This window comes from Talpa europaea (assembly GCF_964194135.1).
Source record: "Talpa europaea genome assembly, chromosome: 5".
In the NCBI taxonomy this organism is placed as follows: Eukaryota; Metazoa; Chordata; class Mammalia; order Eulipotyphla; family Talpidae; genus Talpa; species Talpa europaea.
The window spans coordinates 104,854,784-104,872,706 of record NC_140071.1 but is presented as its reverse complement, the minus strand read 5'-3'; the positions used below and the strand labels follow the sequence as shown (position 1 = coordinate 104,872,706).

The following is a 17,923-nucleotide window of genomic DNA, read 5'->3' as shown; positions in this document are numbered from 1 at the left end:
TTTTATTTATGTGGGACAAAGGCAGGTTTACATATTTAGAACAGAATCCTGTGAGAGATAATATTTCTAGTTCTCTTGCTCTCTGATCTAAGGATTTAGTTATTGTTCCAAAGTAAACATTAGTGTGGTTATTACAGAGTTTAAAATCTGCACTGTCAGCTTTTTTTTTCAACTTTCAAAGAGGTTAAATGCACATCTGAGGGCAGTGGAGAAAGTATTCACAGTAGTGCCATCTCTTAATTTCTAGTTCCATATCTTTTACCCCTCCATCTTTGTTTGAGCATTGTGTTAACCCTACAGATTCATAATGAGGATTATTTGATGAGGAAGATATAAATTGTAGTGTTAGGAAAAATCAGCTTGCTCTGTCAGGGAAAAAAATAGAGGCTGCCGAGCCAGATAGTACCCACAGATTAAACTGGTGGATTATTCTAAAATGAGAAGTGTGTAGTAGGGACAGGAAGATGAACCAGGAGGTAATCAGAGGCTCCTAGCAGCAATAGTGGATATCCTTGGAGTTGACAGTATCATGTACAGTCATGGTCAGCAAAATACTTCAGATGAAGTGTGAATAAAAGTATGCTTTTCTCATCCTTAAGGAGAAAATGATCAAATCACACTTATTTGCATCTTGACCTCAATGACAATATACATTAAACACATTTTGCTAGAGACCACACATGACATCTGTATTTTGGATGTGGAGGTGATTGTTGTACTAGATGTTAGTTTTAGATTTAATCCAGTCCCTATAACGAGTTACTTTGGTATAAACTCCAGGCTTATTTTCTTTTCCACAATCTATTCCCCAGCTTACTATTCCAATGACATGCCAGATGTTTCCATTAAGTGCTATAACCAGAGGTCCCCCTGAATCACCCTGAAAAAGAAGAAAATAATATCATTAGTGTAATAAATAAAGGTGTGTCATAAATGTGAGTCAGCCAATATCTGAATGTCTAAAAGTTAATATTTTGAAGTTTGTAAAACTAATTTTTATTACTTATTGTGTTATTATCTCTGTTTATGCCCATTAGTGTTTTCATCTAGAAGCTAGTATAGATAAAGCAAAGGTTTCAGTTTTATCCTGGTATAGTTTTGGGTTTGCTGTATTGAAACAGAGCTGAAGTTAAGTCAAGAAAACCTATTTTTAGCTGTATTGAAACAGAGCTGAAGTTAAGTCAAGAAAACCTATTTTTACATAAATGATTAAAGTTTCAACTTAAAGTTTTGATTTCCTCCATGAAATCTTACCTAAATCTGTAATGTAAAAATTATTTCTTGACTTGAATTTGAATCTCACCTTGTTTTCACAACTGTTGATAGGAAAGTGTCCTGGAAACTCAGCACCATGCAAGAATAGTTTTCACAGGAGGAAGATATGCAAAGGCATTCCAAGCCAGTGTGCACCATTTATTACACAAAGGATTTTGCTCTCAAACTAAGGTAGCATCCTTAACTTTAGTGAAATGGCCTGAAGTATGTGAATCATGATTTCCCTGACATCTTTAACCCAAGGCTTAGACAAATTTTTTTTTACTTTTATCTTTTAGCAATGAAACTATTCATTCTAAAGGAGTATTATGTGGAAACACCGTATAGACTTTTTATTTAATGAAGGATGATCCTGTTCGAAGCAGGCTTGGAGTCTTGGTGTCATGTGCCTCTAGCTCTTTTCCTTCTAGTATTCAGTAGACAGAGTATGAAAACCCTGATCCACATTCTCAGCTCCTTTCCCATGGACACACATCCTACTTTAGGTGCTCAGTATGCTAGTGGTGAAAGAAGCAAAGGAAGAGAGGGGATAAGGGAAAGGGAACATTTACTCTCTTATAGAATAATCTGAAATACAATTCTGTCCAACAGATTCATTCTTGTGACTTGAGTCTGTTTAAAATATAAATTTGTCTTCAGTCATGCTGTCCAGTTGCATCTTAGACTACCCCGTTATTTATTTCTTCTTAGGAAGTAAGGTGAGTGGAGGGGACCTTTGTATTACAGATTATGTTGTTAAATCCTAGTTTTTTGTTCATTTGTTTTACTTACCTGTATGCTCTCTTAGATGGTAAATTCCTGGTGGATTCACTTTTTTAATGTCTCTGCTTCCCTTCAGTTATTGACACAGTACCTCACAATTAACACACACACACAAACTTAATGAATAACTAAGTGAATGTTTATATTGTCCCATGACAGGCAGTGGCAGAACAATAGTGTTCCTCTGCATATTAGGACAGCTCTCATGTCAAATCCTTAGTCATTCCTAATTTTTCAGAAATTGCTAAACTGTTGTGCCCAGTTTCAAATGTTATAGTAAAATCTATAGTTACATATTTTTTAGAACTTTAAATAGCTGATTTTCTCTTTAGTGCTTAATGCTTAAAATTCATGTTTTGTATGGTTGAGGAGAAAATTTCATGTTTTGTGTAGTTATTTATATAATTACTTTTTATACATCATTTGTGAGAAGCAATTTAATATGAATCAGTGCATATATTTTTCATTAAACAGGGTAATTCTGTCTGGATGAACATTATTTAGAGTCAAAGTTCCGAGCATTGGTGTGATGACACTCTTTTCACTGTGGGGATATCTGCAGATTCCATCCCACCATGCTTACAATTAGTAAACAATTCTATCTCTTGGTTATGACTATGGTCTGAAGGAATGATTGATTTATGTATCAGCTTCCAGTCCTTTTTTCTAATCAAAGTCCTCATTTACAGCTGGTTGTCATTTTCACATATGATTCTTGACAATAATAGGTGATAATGGAAGACTACTTATTACACTTCTTCTATTCCCCATTTTTATATTTTCCTTTCTCCTCTTCAAGTTAATTTCATAGTTACATAAAGTGACTGTGTCTATAGCAGGTTCATTTTTATAATTTGAGTATATTCTTACCTCACAGGCATCTAATTTTCCTGATAAGAATCCAGCACATATCATTCCTGATGACACAGCACCACCATATACATAAACTTCATTACATTGATCATTAGTTATGATCTCTATTTCAACTTGTCGTAGAGTATTTGGAAAGCGGCCTAAAAAGAGAAAATAGATGAAAAATTTCCATATTGCATCTTACAAAGGTTGGATCAGTAGTAAAACATGTCTTGATGTTGTAGAACTGTGGGTTTGATGACAATGTTCAGGTTCAAGTTAGATTTTTTGGTTTCCTTGTAGGTGCTAAGTATCATGTTTGTCATGCTCCCACTTACTTAATCCTAATAATAGTCAACAAAGATATGAGTTTTCTTTATCTGAGGAAACCAAAGCTCACCCGGTTGTGAGTCTTGCCAGAATTGCATAGTTAAATGGGGATCACATTAGATTTAAAGCCAGGGCATTTCTCAGGGCACTCTCTGAGTTAATATGTGACAGTTTACCTTATTTTATCTAGAAATCTATCTCGTCACTTCATAAAGGACACTGCTATGCTGGGAATTGGGAATCCTTTTTTTTGGAATAGCAGTATAGAGCAAGGCTGTACTACTGGGAAATAACTTTAATAGTAACTAGATGGAATCCTGTTGCTTCATAAGAAAGATCAAGTTAACATCTAAAACTATTACTGAGTAAATAAGTAGTACTGAGATAAGAAATAATGCTTTATTAATTAAACATACATTTATTGACTTGTTAGCTGCAAAGTATTATTTAGTTATGTAGTGAATTGTTTAAGTCATTCTCTTTATCACTTAACAGCTTCTGTTTTAAAGGGGGTACTAGTCCTTCATATAAAAATGGATGTCCTGTTTATAACAAGTTCAAAGATAATTGAGAGGATGAAGACAGCAGTGCTATTGATATGAACAAGTCAGAGTATTTCTGTGCCAAGGACCCTGGTCTTGGAGCTAGCAGATATGAGCTTGAACAATTTGCACAATGTGCCCTTGGAAAAGTTACTGAATCTTAGCATTATTTTACTCACCTGTATAAAGAAGAAAATCAAACCTATCTCACAAGTTTGTTGTGAGCATTAAATAATAATGAACACAATAAATTATGATAGTGCCTCATCCTGTTAGGGGGAAAAGGATGTCCTAAAGCTAAATTCCATACAGGCTTTGTGGACTCCACCCCCACCCCAGGCCAAAGCCAAAGACACTGGGAACTCCAAATCCTATCACCACCAAAGGGAAGGTGGCTGGGACCTGAGGGTGGGGTTAAGCAGCCAGGCTGATATAAAGCCAGATATGTGGGCTTGGGGGGTCCCCCATTTTGGCTTCCGCCAGCTAGCATTGTCCGGCCAGCTCTGAGAGTGACTTTGGGTTTCCAGGTCGGCGGATCGGGTAGGACGCATTAAAGACTTTATTTCCCTATTTTCTCCCTGAGTTGTACATTTTCCTTATTTTCTTTTTCCTTTGTAAATAAACCTTTTATTAACCTTTTGTGTGTGCCTGTGGTGGAGTATTAATAAGTCCCTTTTAAGCAGGCGGGTGAGGACCCACAGCCAGGCAACCCGTTCAATATCGGGGCTGTCCTATAACAATCCCACATTCAATTTTCAATCAATAGAAGCTATTAGAGTGAATTGTAGAGATTAGGGTTTATGGTCAAGAAACTGCACTTCACTGTTAATGATGATGGTGAGAGAACTTTTGCAAAAGGAGATCTAGGTTCCTAGGGATTTTTGTCAGTCATTGTAAAGATATCTGTTTTGTAACTAGAAAATTAACTTGACTAGAATTGACCATTGCTAAACACTAGATCTAATTTCTGTAGGTCATTAAAGATTATCCAAGAACTAGTGAATTTCTCCACCTGTCATAATTTTTAATGGGAGGATCATTAAATGACCACATTCTCATCTCTTAATTTCTGAATAAATGCAATAAATCTTTCAACATAAAAGAAAAAAATGTTCTATCCCAAACTATGTCTTTCTGGCATGTTGATTATTTTGAATTGAAGGCAATTGAGGAGCAGCAGATGCAGGGCAGCACTCTGAGTTTCCTTTCTTATTTTAAAAGCAGGAGATTAAGTTCCCATATGAAAGATATCCTCCCTACACCAAAGGGAAGGTTACATTTTTGTCATTGAGGATGAGAAGTCAAGACTAAGAAAGTGTTCTACAAAAGGACTTTGTTAAAATGGTTCTTATCTTTCTTTAGTCCTTAGCATTTCTGTTTACCATCTTCTCTTTATATAATTTTTGAATAAGCTAACATATTTCTTTTTGCAGATATCACAGCAATATTCAATTTTGCTGGCTCTAATTTTCATTTTAAAATTTTAGGTATTCCAGACTTTAATCAAATATATTCCATTTACTTATCTCCATGTGCCTTATTTTAGCTAGTTGATTTGAGTTACATAGTTTTAAGCTTCAAATGCTTAAAATTCTTTAATCTCAACTTTTTAAAAGTCAATTACAATGCTTAGCAGTATAGCAAGCTATTTTTTGTATGTTATTAACTATCTAGGGAAGAAACTATCCCAAATAGAAAGTTCCCATTTTACAAGTTTTCTTGTAGGAAGATTTCTAATCAGATAAAATTGGATAAATCTTGAGAAGTAGCAAAAGAAAACCTGAGTATTTCTTGTCTCAGTTTGAAAATCCAGAGGAAAATACACAATCAAATATCTAATTCTTAACCTTAGTCAGATGTCTGTAAACTTGTAACACTATTCCTCAGGGGTATGCGATTGTTAGAGTAGAGATCAGTATTCAGTAACTGGCACACTGTTGGATACTGAGTGATTCATGATGAAGTTTCATATCCTTATAAACTAGTTCTCTGGAGAGGCTTAATTAGGCCTCAAGGAAGTGTAATGGTCCTGCCCTACTGGTAGATGCTGTTCTTTTCTACTCCAATCAGTCAGTGGCTTGTCTAAAATCAAAATATTTAATTCTTTTTTGTACTCATCACTATTGCCTAAAGAATAATTACCATCTCCCAGAAATGAGGAAGAGAAATCTCAGGTAAGAGTGATGTTGTATCAACCTGGGCTCCTGTCAGAATTTTGAAGTGCATATTGAAGAGAAGCAGTTTTCTATAAAAATCGAGTGATGAAGACTCAGTAGATAAAAACTATGCTGTGAGTACATAAATAACACTACAAGTTTGTAATAAGAGCCTAAGTAAAAATCTGAAATTCAAGGGCAGATTAAACCTTATGTTGAAAGTCCAACAAAGAGACACAGGAACTACAAATTGAAAGTAAAATGTCATACTTGTGAACTTTATAAAGTCTCAGACTCTGATCCATAGGTAAATGGATCAGAGGGATCCTATTTAATATTTAGCATCAGAATGTCATTCACATCGTTTGCTTAAGGCTATGTCTGTTTAGTCGCATGACACAGTACTGAAGTTTATCGTTACTACTGCTCACTAATCATGTGCTTTAAGACTCAGGTAGCCATAGCAGAAACCTACATATGAAAAAAAATATTAAAGAAATAGTTTAATAACTTTTGAATGGAAAATTGTGACTAGATTTCAAAATAGCCCATAGAGGGCCTCCCCGGTGGCGCAGCGGTTGAGCGCTGGGTTGCGAAGCTGCCTGCAGCCTATGCAGCCGGTTCGATCCCCGGCTGCTCCCCGGCCACGGGAGGAGGGTCCCACATGGCGCGCAGACCTCTCCTGCCGCCCGCTGCTCCCCTCAGCAGTGTACTTTGGTCCTTCTGCCTGCTCTGCTCCCCGCTCTGGCTCTGGTGAATTCTCTCACCCTCCCGCGCTTCTGACTGTACCCAGTGCATGTATAAACCAAACAAACAAACAAATAATAAATAAATAAATAAATAAGACATGCCTCTAGAAAATTAAAAAAAAAAAATTAAAATCAAAATAGCCCATAGAGAAGATGAACATCATTGATACAGTACAATAGTAATAGCCAGACTTTCAATACTTCACCATATCTGGGTTTTCAAGTTTTTGTACTTATTTTTCCTGGGACATCTTGCTTTCAGCTTTTATATATTTTGATTTTGTACCTTATTTTATATCTCCATTCAAGTGGAGGATGGGTTTGTATTTTGTGCTTGGATGTTTCAGCTGAAACACTCACCATTTGCTTTAAATGCTCCCCATCCAGTGACAAACACTTTGCTCTGAGGCGAGGCTTCAAAGGTAGCATCTGGGAGACAGACTCTGCTCACATCGTTGGAAAATACAACAGGGATGGAGAGTTTCACCAGGGCTATGTCGTCATCATGCTTATGTGCAGCATAATTTTCATGGATGGTAATTGACTGCACCTTTCTTTTCATCAGTGCAGGTCTTAGAGTTGTTCCAAAACTGGCCGTCCAGAGTTTGGGGTTTTTGTAACTGATCACAGATTAAAAGGATTAGAGTTGTCTCGATACTAATTAAAGGTGCCCAGGACTCTAGATGGGCATGGGGAATAAGGGTGGGAGAAGGGTGAATTGATAAATGTGTCAGTGCTCTCACTGTCTTATTTGAGGTTTCTTCACTAAAATAGCTTTGCTTTTATTTAGCTGATTACAAATCTTCACATTTTAAGGTAGCTTAAATTATTCTTTTCAAGAAGGAACTTGTATTTTTTAAAGGAAACAATATATTAATGCCAATTTTATTATAAAAATATGGATTAGCTGAAGAAAAGATAAATAAAAACTAGACACATGTACCCATATTTGCACACCCCCACACACATATACACCCCTATCTATGCACAGGTATATAAATATGTGTAGGCTATGAAGAGAGAATGAGAGGGAGGAAAGAAGTATAAAATTGTTATCACACTTTATGTATTGCTTTCTTATCCTTCCTGTTAACATTATGTCCAGAATGTTTCCCCATTTTGTACTATTAATATAAGCACAGTATCAAAGATATTCATGTGGATAATCAGATGTACATTTGGAAAACTATTAGCTGAGTTTTAAAAATACCCACAATATATCTCAGGAAAATGAGTTTGTTGAACTTTGAATAGAACTGACTTGTTCTTAGTTAAGATTGAGATTACTAGAAAATATACATTCAGTTGGAGCTGAAGATATGTTCCCTAATTTTTTTTTTTTTTTTTTTTTACTATTCTTCAGTAATTGTTACTTCTACTAAGCCTGCTGGATAATCCTGAGTACTTTGGGAAAACTAAGTAATTAAAAAAGGATGAAAACTATAAGAAGCAAAAGTAATAAAATAGGTAAAGTAGTGATCCAGTTAGTACAGACTGAGGACTTACGTGTCAAAGCAGTGAGCTGCGGTCAGGAGCCATTCCTCACTAATCAAAGATGCTCCACAGAAGTGGATGCCATCCATCTGCAGGCTGGCTTGCCATGGCCAATCACTTTTCCTTGCAATATTACCATCTGCAATTCTTTCCATAGTTGGGTAATCTCTCCCTATACCACAACCTGTCCAGAGGAAATAAGATGGTTATTTCCGGAGTATAAACATGTGGAGGAATGTTTGACATGTGGTTAAAAGGCGAAAGATTTATATGATCTGAAGAGAAACCAGAATATGACACATAGTTAAAGATGGACAACAGGTGAGTAGATTAATAAGATGTGGTATATATACACAATAGAATACAGCTTGTTTGTAGAGAAAAAATTCTGCCATTTATGACACGGATGGAACTGGAGATTATGCCAAATGATAAGTGAGAACGAGAAAACAAATATTGGATGATTTCACTCGTCTGTGGAATATAAAGAAATGAAACAAAGGAGCATGCAAAACTAAAGCAAAACAAACCCTAGAAATATGACTACAGATTTAGGCAACTAGAGGGGAGGAGGGGGTAAGGAATGGGTAAGAGGTCCAGTGGTCTATGGTGGAGAATTATGACTGCTTTGGTAGTGGGTGTGGTGTCATGACATGCATATGAAGAGTTATGAACTTATTCCCCTAAATCATACATAGTGTTGTAACCCAATGTTACCTTAATAAAAAAAAAATATTTTGTACTCAGAAAAAAAACGGGCAAAACCTGTAATGCAGAAAGCAGATCCAAATATTCACTGATGGGGCAGCTACTATGCCAAATAAAAATAGATAAGACAAATTGAGAGAGAATTGTTTAAAGAAATCAATAGTGAAACTTTCTGTGAGGAAGTCAAGTACATCCACATAGATTTTCCCAATTCTTAGCAGTGATTTTTCTTTCCCTTGGGGAGACTTAAATTATGTATCCAGGCAGAGATACTGCATACTTTTTGGGGAATAGTAAAAATGGGAAAAAGCTCTAAAGAATTTTGAGTTTTAGTGATTTATGAACATATCAATGATTTTCTTAAACTTACGGTTGTTCAAAATGTGTTCTGCTTGTACTTCATCCATCTCTGAAAAAAAATCAAGATGATTTGTCAGCAGTGAAACAACTGCAATTTAAAACACAATGTCTTAGCAAAAAAACTAGCAACAACAAATGTTGGCGAGGATGTGGTGAAAAAGGAACTCTCCTACATTGCTGGTGGGAGTGCAAACTAGTCCAACCACTATGGAAAACTGTCTAGAGGTTCCTGACTTTTGCCAAAACCACAATACAGTTTTCTATTGATATAATATACCTGCTCTACTCCTCTAGTTTTAAGAAGAAAGTACAGAAGGGAAGCTTACTGGTAACTTACAGTTTTCTGTCAGCCTTATAATCTCCTTTCACAACTTACACAACTTCTGGTAAAATGTGCCAACTTTAAAGTTAATTTATAAAATGCTTACAGTAGTCTTGGAATTATAATGATCATTGTTTAATTTCACACCCCAATTATCACCTAGCCCTTTATGTCTGTGTTGAAAATGACTAAGTGTCCTTATGGCCTAGACAGGTACTATCAGGGTCTAGCATCTTCTTCTCTGTCCCCTCCATGCCCTGGGGCAGTCCTTTCCAGTGAAATGTAGGAAGGGTTTTGGTAGTGTCATCTAAAAGAAACCTGCACTCCTATGTTTACAGCAGCACTATTTACAATAGCTAAGCTATGGAAACAACCTAAATGCCCAAAAATAGATGACTGGATCAAGAAGATGTGGTATATATACACAATGGTATATTACTCAGCAATCACAAAAGATAAACTCATGCAATTTGCAGTAACATGGATGGAGCTGGAAGGGATCATGCTCCCCGAAATAAGCCAGAAAGAAAAAGAAAAATACCGGATGGTCTCACTCATTGCAGAAATTTAGAAAACCTCAATAAGGGACCAGGAAAAAGACTAATTGTAATAAAGAAAAAAATCAAAATCAACAAGCAACTATAAACCAGAGACACACTACGGGAGGGGGGGAGTAGAGGAAGGATTAGGGCCAAAATAAGGGGGTGCAATTGTATGGGGACTATAACCAAAATGAAAATGCATACATTATGCAGAAATGAAAAGTGATGTAAGAATTATATAAAATATATTAAACATAAAAAAAAATAAAATACCAGACCTCCTCCCACTGGAGTCCAAATCATGTTGCACCCCACATATTGTGGTTTCTGTATTCATACCACTCTTACATTCTGGATTCAGAGTGGAAAGAGTTTTGTTACAGAAATAGCCAGTCAGTAAAGATTACTATATCAGTAACAGTGTAGGCTTTTACCTCATGCCTGTTTAATTAATTCAAACAATTTTACTAAAGTCTCTTAAAAATAAGGAAAAACAATCATATTTGAATTACCTATAATTATTGTTTCATAATTATTTCATGCTAACCAAAGAGAGATAATCTTTAGTGTTGATTGTATGAGGGGGGTTGTTTATTATTGAGTAAATGAGATACTTAACATATTAAGAATGGTTTCATTTTATGGTGAAATAAAAAAATACTTTCTTTGTAGATGGGCATATTGTTAAAATGATAAATTCAACAGGAGAAGAAAAATGGTATTTCTTGCCTCTAAGATAAGGTAATGAATTATCTATCTTCAGGAAGCTTTCATTTAATTTCAACTTCTGGTGCAAAAGGATATCAGCTTGTCTTTTTAAAGTATCTGCATTGTGAGCAACAAACTGAAATTTAAGCAATACATCTGTTTTTAAACCATCATTTGACCTGAAAAAAAAAATAGCAGAATAAATGAGTGAAGTCATAGCTACATTAATTACTACGTATTCCTCTTATTTAAATATTAGTTATATCTTCAAGAAAATATCAGCATAGATATTTTATACATTCTGTTTTCATAGATTTGTTTTCTTCTTTCTGCACCATATTTGTTACTACCTGAATTATTCCCTGCTTGATCTTATTCAGGGAGGTGAGGGTATCTGAGAGCTCTAAAATTTTTTCTTATTGGATATAGATAGATCAAAAGCCCTTGCTAAATTCATCAATTACATAAATATATGTTATATATAGATACATATGTATATAAATTCCTCATCTTTAAAAATTTATAATATCTGGTTATTGAAAACGGTAGTGAGTGCTTATTAAAATCTTTAGCTAAAATGTCTTTTAAAGGACAAATAGTAGAATATATGCAATCACTACCATATTAAGAAACTTTATAGGTATGCTGTACAGGAACAACAACAATGAAATGTAGTAACATTAAATTACTTTGGCATTTGATATATCTAAGATTGTTAGATCCTATTCACAAAGCAAATAAGTGAAGATTAGCTGAATATTACAGTTTGCTGTTCATTATACAAATTAATTAGTTGTGATTACCTAAAGTTGGCAACATGAGACTTGATGTAATAACGATTTAAACTGGATCTTTGAAATATATTATCTATCTGAGAAAAGAAAAAAAACAGTGTAAAATTTTGTAAATATGGATTTCACACAATTCAGTATATCACGAGAATGCTTGTATAAAACTTGCAGTCATTCAAATAGCATTTACTTTCAAGTCTGTTTACAGCTATTGCCAGAAGTCTCATCTGGGCATAATCCTATTGTCATAAAGTCATCTATCTTATTGGAAGCTGGTATTTGAACAACTTGTCACATGGTTAAAGATGACTGATAATAAAAACTTGAATTTAGCTAAGTATTTCAATAACCGCTATCAAATAGACATGGATTTAGAGATACAGAGACTTTTTTTTAAAGCTTTATATGTATCAACTTATTACCTAGCATCATTCACATTTAGTTATAAATCATGTGGATGTAAATGAAGGACCATTTTTTTTAGGTTTTAGTAAAACTTTTTAGGCCATGTTTTGATCCCATGGTAATAGTGGGAAAGGAGGAAAATGTGTAAATTTGGGGTGCTACTTTAAAATGACTATTCTTATTAAGAATAATACATTAAACCATTGCTTAAAATAAAATAAGACTATATATCCCATTTATATGTCATTTCAGATTTTCTATATGGAATAATTTCAATGTGGTATAAATTCCTAGAAGAAATTACTAAAAACACACCTTGTTAAAGAATCTCTGGTTTTACAAACCTGTTTATTAGCATTGACTCAGCAAACTGGCTGCTCAGAAAAAAAGACTGATGATATGCCAAACCTTAAATAAACCAGTCTTGATAATTAGTAGCACAAATCAGAAGAGAAGAGCTGCCAAATTATGGACATGGGTGTGTGGCAAGCAAATGTTTTGTACTCATCTGATTTGATTGATGATATTTTCTCTGGTGAAGTGCTGTGTGTTATCATATTGGATATGTTTGTGAACATCAGTTTATTGAGAAAGCAATAGTTATTCAAAAACAAATTGCTATGTGTATTCCTTCTAACTGGCTATATGAAGAGAATTTTTATTAAGGAAATAGTTTTATATGCATTCTTTGTAAAGAATACATGTGTGTGTGTGTGTGTTTGTGTGTGGCAAATAATACATCATGGAATAATGAAAAATATGATTAAAATCATTTCTAAATTGGGCCTCCCCTGGTGGCGCAGCGGTTGAGTGCTGGGCTGTGAGGCTGCCTGCTGCCTCTACAGCGCCCGGTTTATTCTCTGGCCACCGGGGATGGTCCCACAAAAAAAAAATCATTTCTAAATTATATAGAACCAGTTATGTATTTTTTGGTATAAATATATACTTACAGGTTCTTTACATACATTACTATATATTATATATATTTTCTGCCTTCCTTATTTTTGTTCCAATTTCATTTTTTTCTCTTTGAATCACAGTTCTGTGAACTACATATCATGCAATGAAATATAGCATATAAACAGATTATTAAACTCCATAAGAAATCTCTAAAATTCATTTTAGAAACTTGTTTTAATCTCTTTTTCTAAAAAATGTTCACTATAACTTATAACTTGTAGTGCAAACTAATCAGCATTTTTATTGGCCCATCATCTAAGAATAAACTTCATATTTTTAATTGAAAAGAATCAAGAAAAGACTGTTTTATGACATCTTAAAATTTTGCAAAATTCAACTTTAAGTGTCTATCTTATAGCTTTATTGGACCATGGTCACACTCATTTGCTGATATCTTGTCTATGGCTGCATTTGTACTACAATGAGATGGGTAGCTGCAGAGTGACTGTATGACTTCTAAATTAAAAAAAAATTATCACCTGGCATTTTACAGAAGACATTTGCCAATTCCTGATCTAAATGACTAAACTTCTCTTCTTAATATTGTCTACATGTATACTCTACAGAGCAGGATCAAATACTAGTGAATTAACGAGCTATCTACTTGATGAACTATGGCCTTACCATGTGACAGATACATGAGAGGCACCAGAAATATAAGAATAAGTAGGCTTAGACCTAGAATAAATGAATTCACAGGTCCAGTGGAGCATAGGTGTATAAAATCATAATGAATCACAAAGCAGTAATTGCTCTAACAGAAGTGTGTGCAGTTTTGTGAGAAAACAGGAACAAAATACTAACATTTATTTAGACATTACTTCTCATTCTCTTTGTTCACTACACAAATGAATTCTCGGTATAATTCAGGGAGGTGAGTGAATTATCCTTATTTTATAGTTTTTTTAGAGTTATAACTAGCAAAGGATAAAATTGGGATATTCATTTAGATATTCTGACTTCAAAACTTAAAACAATCTCTAATATATTGCTTCCCATAACAAAATTTTCCTACCCCAATTTTTACCCCCAATCAAAATTTCCTTAGGATGTGTTTGTTGAAAATTCATGCCAACCCTCCTCAGGTGTAGCCTTCAGTGTCTTTCATCAGCTTCTACTTTTGGTTAGAAAATATGTAAAGAAATATTTCTGAACTTGCCAAGAATGATCTGTCATCTTTAGTCAATGCTAGGCTCACTAGAAGTTGCATGCGCACCTGAAGTCTTCAATGGAAGAATTAGTTTGGGTGTTTCTGTGGCATATTTTCAGAAAGAAGTGTTTGGTGTAAATTGCCTCATGGGAAATACATCAGGGGCACACACACACACACACACACACACACAGGCCCATATATATATATGGTAAGTGCTTAATATATGATATGTACAGATATTGTTTGGATCTGAATGATTGGATTTTGTTTCCACATAGCTCTAGTAACTTTTTTTTGTATTTAAGCTATTTATTTTTCTGTTGTGTCCATGTTATTCAGTCTTTGGTGCAATTATCCTTTGTCTAAAATAGTCTTCCAATTTTCCTGAGATAATATTGGTTAGAATTGCCATGATTTGCAAATAAAAATATAGTTAAATTTTAATTTTAGATAAATGATTGACTTTTCAGTATAAGCATGTTTCAAATGTTGCTGAAGTATATCCTTAGGATAATCTGAAATTAGGATTTAACTGAGCATTCTGTATTTTATCTGGAAACCTTAATATAAGTATAATTTGTGTGTTCTAAACTAACCACTTATTTTAATCTCTTTCACAGTAGAATTGTAGTTTAGAAATGATGCCAGCAAAGGTCAGAATTACCTCATTATTGACTTTTTGTTCCAGGTCATTTCTAATTTTTGAGTGTTCCACTAAAAATTCAGGATTATATTCAACACTGGGGATTTGGAAAGAGGTTTGGTAATAGTGAGTCTTCTGGTCTGGAAGGGAGAACAAAAATAATCATATAATGTAATATATTCTCATAAATTGACCTCAAAGTTAGAATTGCTACTAAAATAATTTTGTACTCTTAGTGCATTAACATTAAACCACAAAATAACAAACTGTGAATCCATTGCATTATTCAAAGGTGATAACATATGAACCAAGTCCAATTTTTAAATGCTAGAAGTGATTCTTATATATAAAAGATTACCATTTCCCAATTTTACATACATTTATATAACAATATTGCACAATGCAAATTATATGTAAGTGTATACAAATCATTACAATGAATGTTGTACTCTAAAAATATTTTAAAATATTAAGAATTTTGAAATTGAGTGAATCTTCAAACTTTCATATTACTATGGAAAGGATACTTACAAAATGCTAAAAAATAAACGAGGAGACCGATGATTATTGACAGAACCAACACAACAGCCATAACAATAAGGGCAATCATCCATGGTTTCAGTGAACTTGTTCTACCCAGTATTGCTGGCCTTTTGAGAGAGAGTTGTATATTAAAAAACAAACATCTTAAACACTAGAATCTTAGTTTCACATAGTTTTGGTATAAAATGCTTTTTTCTGGAATTCATGATTAACTCATTGAATTTGGTGACATTTGAATATAATTTTCTTAAAAAATTTTTTAAATCCATTAAAAATTTAATTAAGCATTTGTTTTTTGAGGTAACAACGGTTTTCAACATTGTGTATAATTTGTATAGATTAGCAACTCTTCAGATGTACGTTATACCATATCTGCCACCAAAACACTCATAATCATCTACCATATTCCATTGGGTCCTTTCCCTCTTTTTGTTCCCCTCCACCCACCATCTTCTGATAGCTTCAGTTCCACATTCAGATTTCTAGGGTTTGTTTTAGTTCAGTTTTTCTGACCACTTATTTTGTTTCTCTATATTCCAAACATGAAAACATCTGGTTTCTATTTTTTGCCTTCAGACTCACTTCATGTAATATAACCTCCTCCAATTCCATACATATTATCACAAAGGTTTCATCTTACTTAATAGCTAAGTTGTAATCCTTTTAATGTATAAATCTCACATCTTCTTAATTTACTTATCTACTCTTGGGCATTCAGGTTGTTTCCATAACTCAACTATTCTTAATAGTACTGCAATAACATAGAAGTGCATATATCCCTTTAAATTAGTGTTTTGCATCTTTCAGGTAGTGGGATTTCTGAATCATTAGGTAAATCTATTTTTAAAATGTTGAGAAACCTCCATACTGTTTTCCATAAGAACTGGACCAGAATAAATTTCTACCAGTAGTGTATAAGAGTTTCCTTTTCTCCACACCCCCATCAATATTTGTTGTTTCTGGTCTTTCTGATATGTTCCATTCTCACAAGAGTGATCAGCACCTGTATTAACAAGTATCATGAGCAATCACGAACTGATTCACTGACATTTACTGAAATTCTTCTGTGTGCTAAAGATTTCTGCTCCAGATTTACAAGATAATGAGACAGAGTCTCCTATTTCAAGATGTGTAATCTAAAGACACATTATGTCAAACAAGTAGTCACTGTCATAATGGAATTATGCCTAATATACTATGAAATTAATGGGCAAGAAGGTTTTGCTATCTAGAAATTGGCCTTTGAACTGGGCTTTGAATGCTGAGGAAAAGGAATTGGCAGTGGTGGTGTGTATCACAGATAGAGGGAAGAGCATAAATGAAGACAAGGAGACATGAAACAAGGACAAGGATTTATCAAGGACATAATTAAGAAAATAGAATTTATGAATCAAAGTAGAGGTAAATGAATTAATGAGGTTAATCAACTAAATTAATAGATTGTACATTACTATGTACAAAATACAAGGGAATATAAAAAGGAATATTTAATAGATCTTCCTTTCAAGGATTATAGTCTTTTACAGGAGCAGTATACCAACTGCTATCAGAGTTGTACCAAATTTCTAAGAGTTTTTTGACTCAGAAAGGACTATGATTTCTCTTTGGAGAAAATAATAGCTAAAAGTAATAACATTTTTAAAGTTTGAAAATCTGAACCCACCTTACAATCTTCTCTGAGTCAGATAAGGAAAACCATTCATAAAGAGGTAGCTTGTTTTGCAAGAAGCTTATCTTCAAAAGGATGTAATTTCCTGTTGAACTGTTCACTTCTAAAACTGGAAACATCATTGTGACTGAATTATAGTGTTATGTATGGGTCACAGTGAAAAATTGTTTGAGTTTATTCCCTTAACCTTGCACATGCCTGAAAATATTCCTAGATATTTTTTTAAAAAATATTTTTTCTCTTATTTCTCTAGAACTAATCTTAGTATAATTTAAACATTGACTATTTTCAATGACTAATTTCAGTGTTGTTTCAGACTGGTGGGCATCAACTCTACTAAACAAGAAGCCAGGAAGTAAGCAGTCCTAAACTGTTTGCTACACAAAAACTTTTTAATGGAGAGTTTTGCTAGAAATTGTTTCTAACATGGTAGGAAGAGAAATGCAATCAAGTCTTTACCAGGAATCAAGATACAATTACAAATTTTGTACTTAAAAGTCAATAAAAGCAATTCTTTCCTTTTTCTTTCTTGACTTCTCCCATCTCCTAATCCAATTTACATAATTTAATTTTGGCCAGACTATCTTAGTAAGGTTAAACAGGTTTATTGTGCAGGAAAATTCAGTCTTAGAGAAACCTTTGACAGTCAATCAAATGAAGGATATGTGACCTCACCTTTGAGATAGTCCATGCCACAGTGAAGATGAGTAATGACAAAAGCCATTAATTTTGAAAGTCTAGAAAACCTTTCAGAAAGAGTCAATACAAAGAGGCACAGTCAAGCTCTTAAACATGCCTTCTTTTAATTCCTCCCCTACCTTCATATAAATTCCACATGATTCATTATTTAGACCATCTCAAGAGGAAATATTGTGCCAAACCTCAGCAAAATGGAAAGAACCCTTCTTTTTTCAATGTCACTTATTTCCTTGTTACAGTGTTTTGCAGGTACAAGTCCT

General features: G+C 34.0%; 1 protein-coding gene across 1 annotated transcript; it reads right to left on the bottom strand.

Moving 5' to 3' along the window:
• Nucleotides 1-718: 718 nt before the first annotated feature.
• Nucleotides 719-17,086, bottom strand: LOC311170615 (transmembrane protease serine 11G-like; the record flags this gene model as incomplete). The annotated part of the gene is made up of 10 exons (XM_084232999.1): nt 719-880; nt 2,908-3,050; nt 7,027-7,286; nt 8,173-8,344; nt 9,239-9,277; nt 10,822-10,979; nt 11,604-11,671; nt 14,774-14,892; nt 15,284-15,402; nt 16,959-17,086. The coding sequence occupies 10 exons, from the start codon at nt 17,084-17,086 to the stop codon at nt 719-721; spliced, it is 1,368 nt and encodes a 455-aa protein (XP_084089125.1).
• Nucleotides 17,087-17,923: the final 837 nt, after the last annotated feature.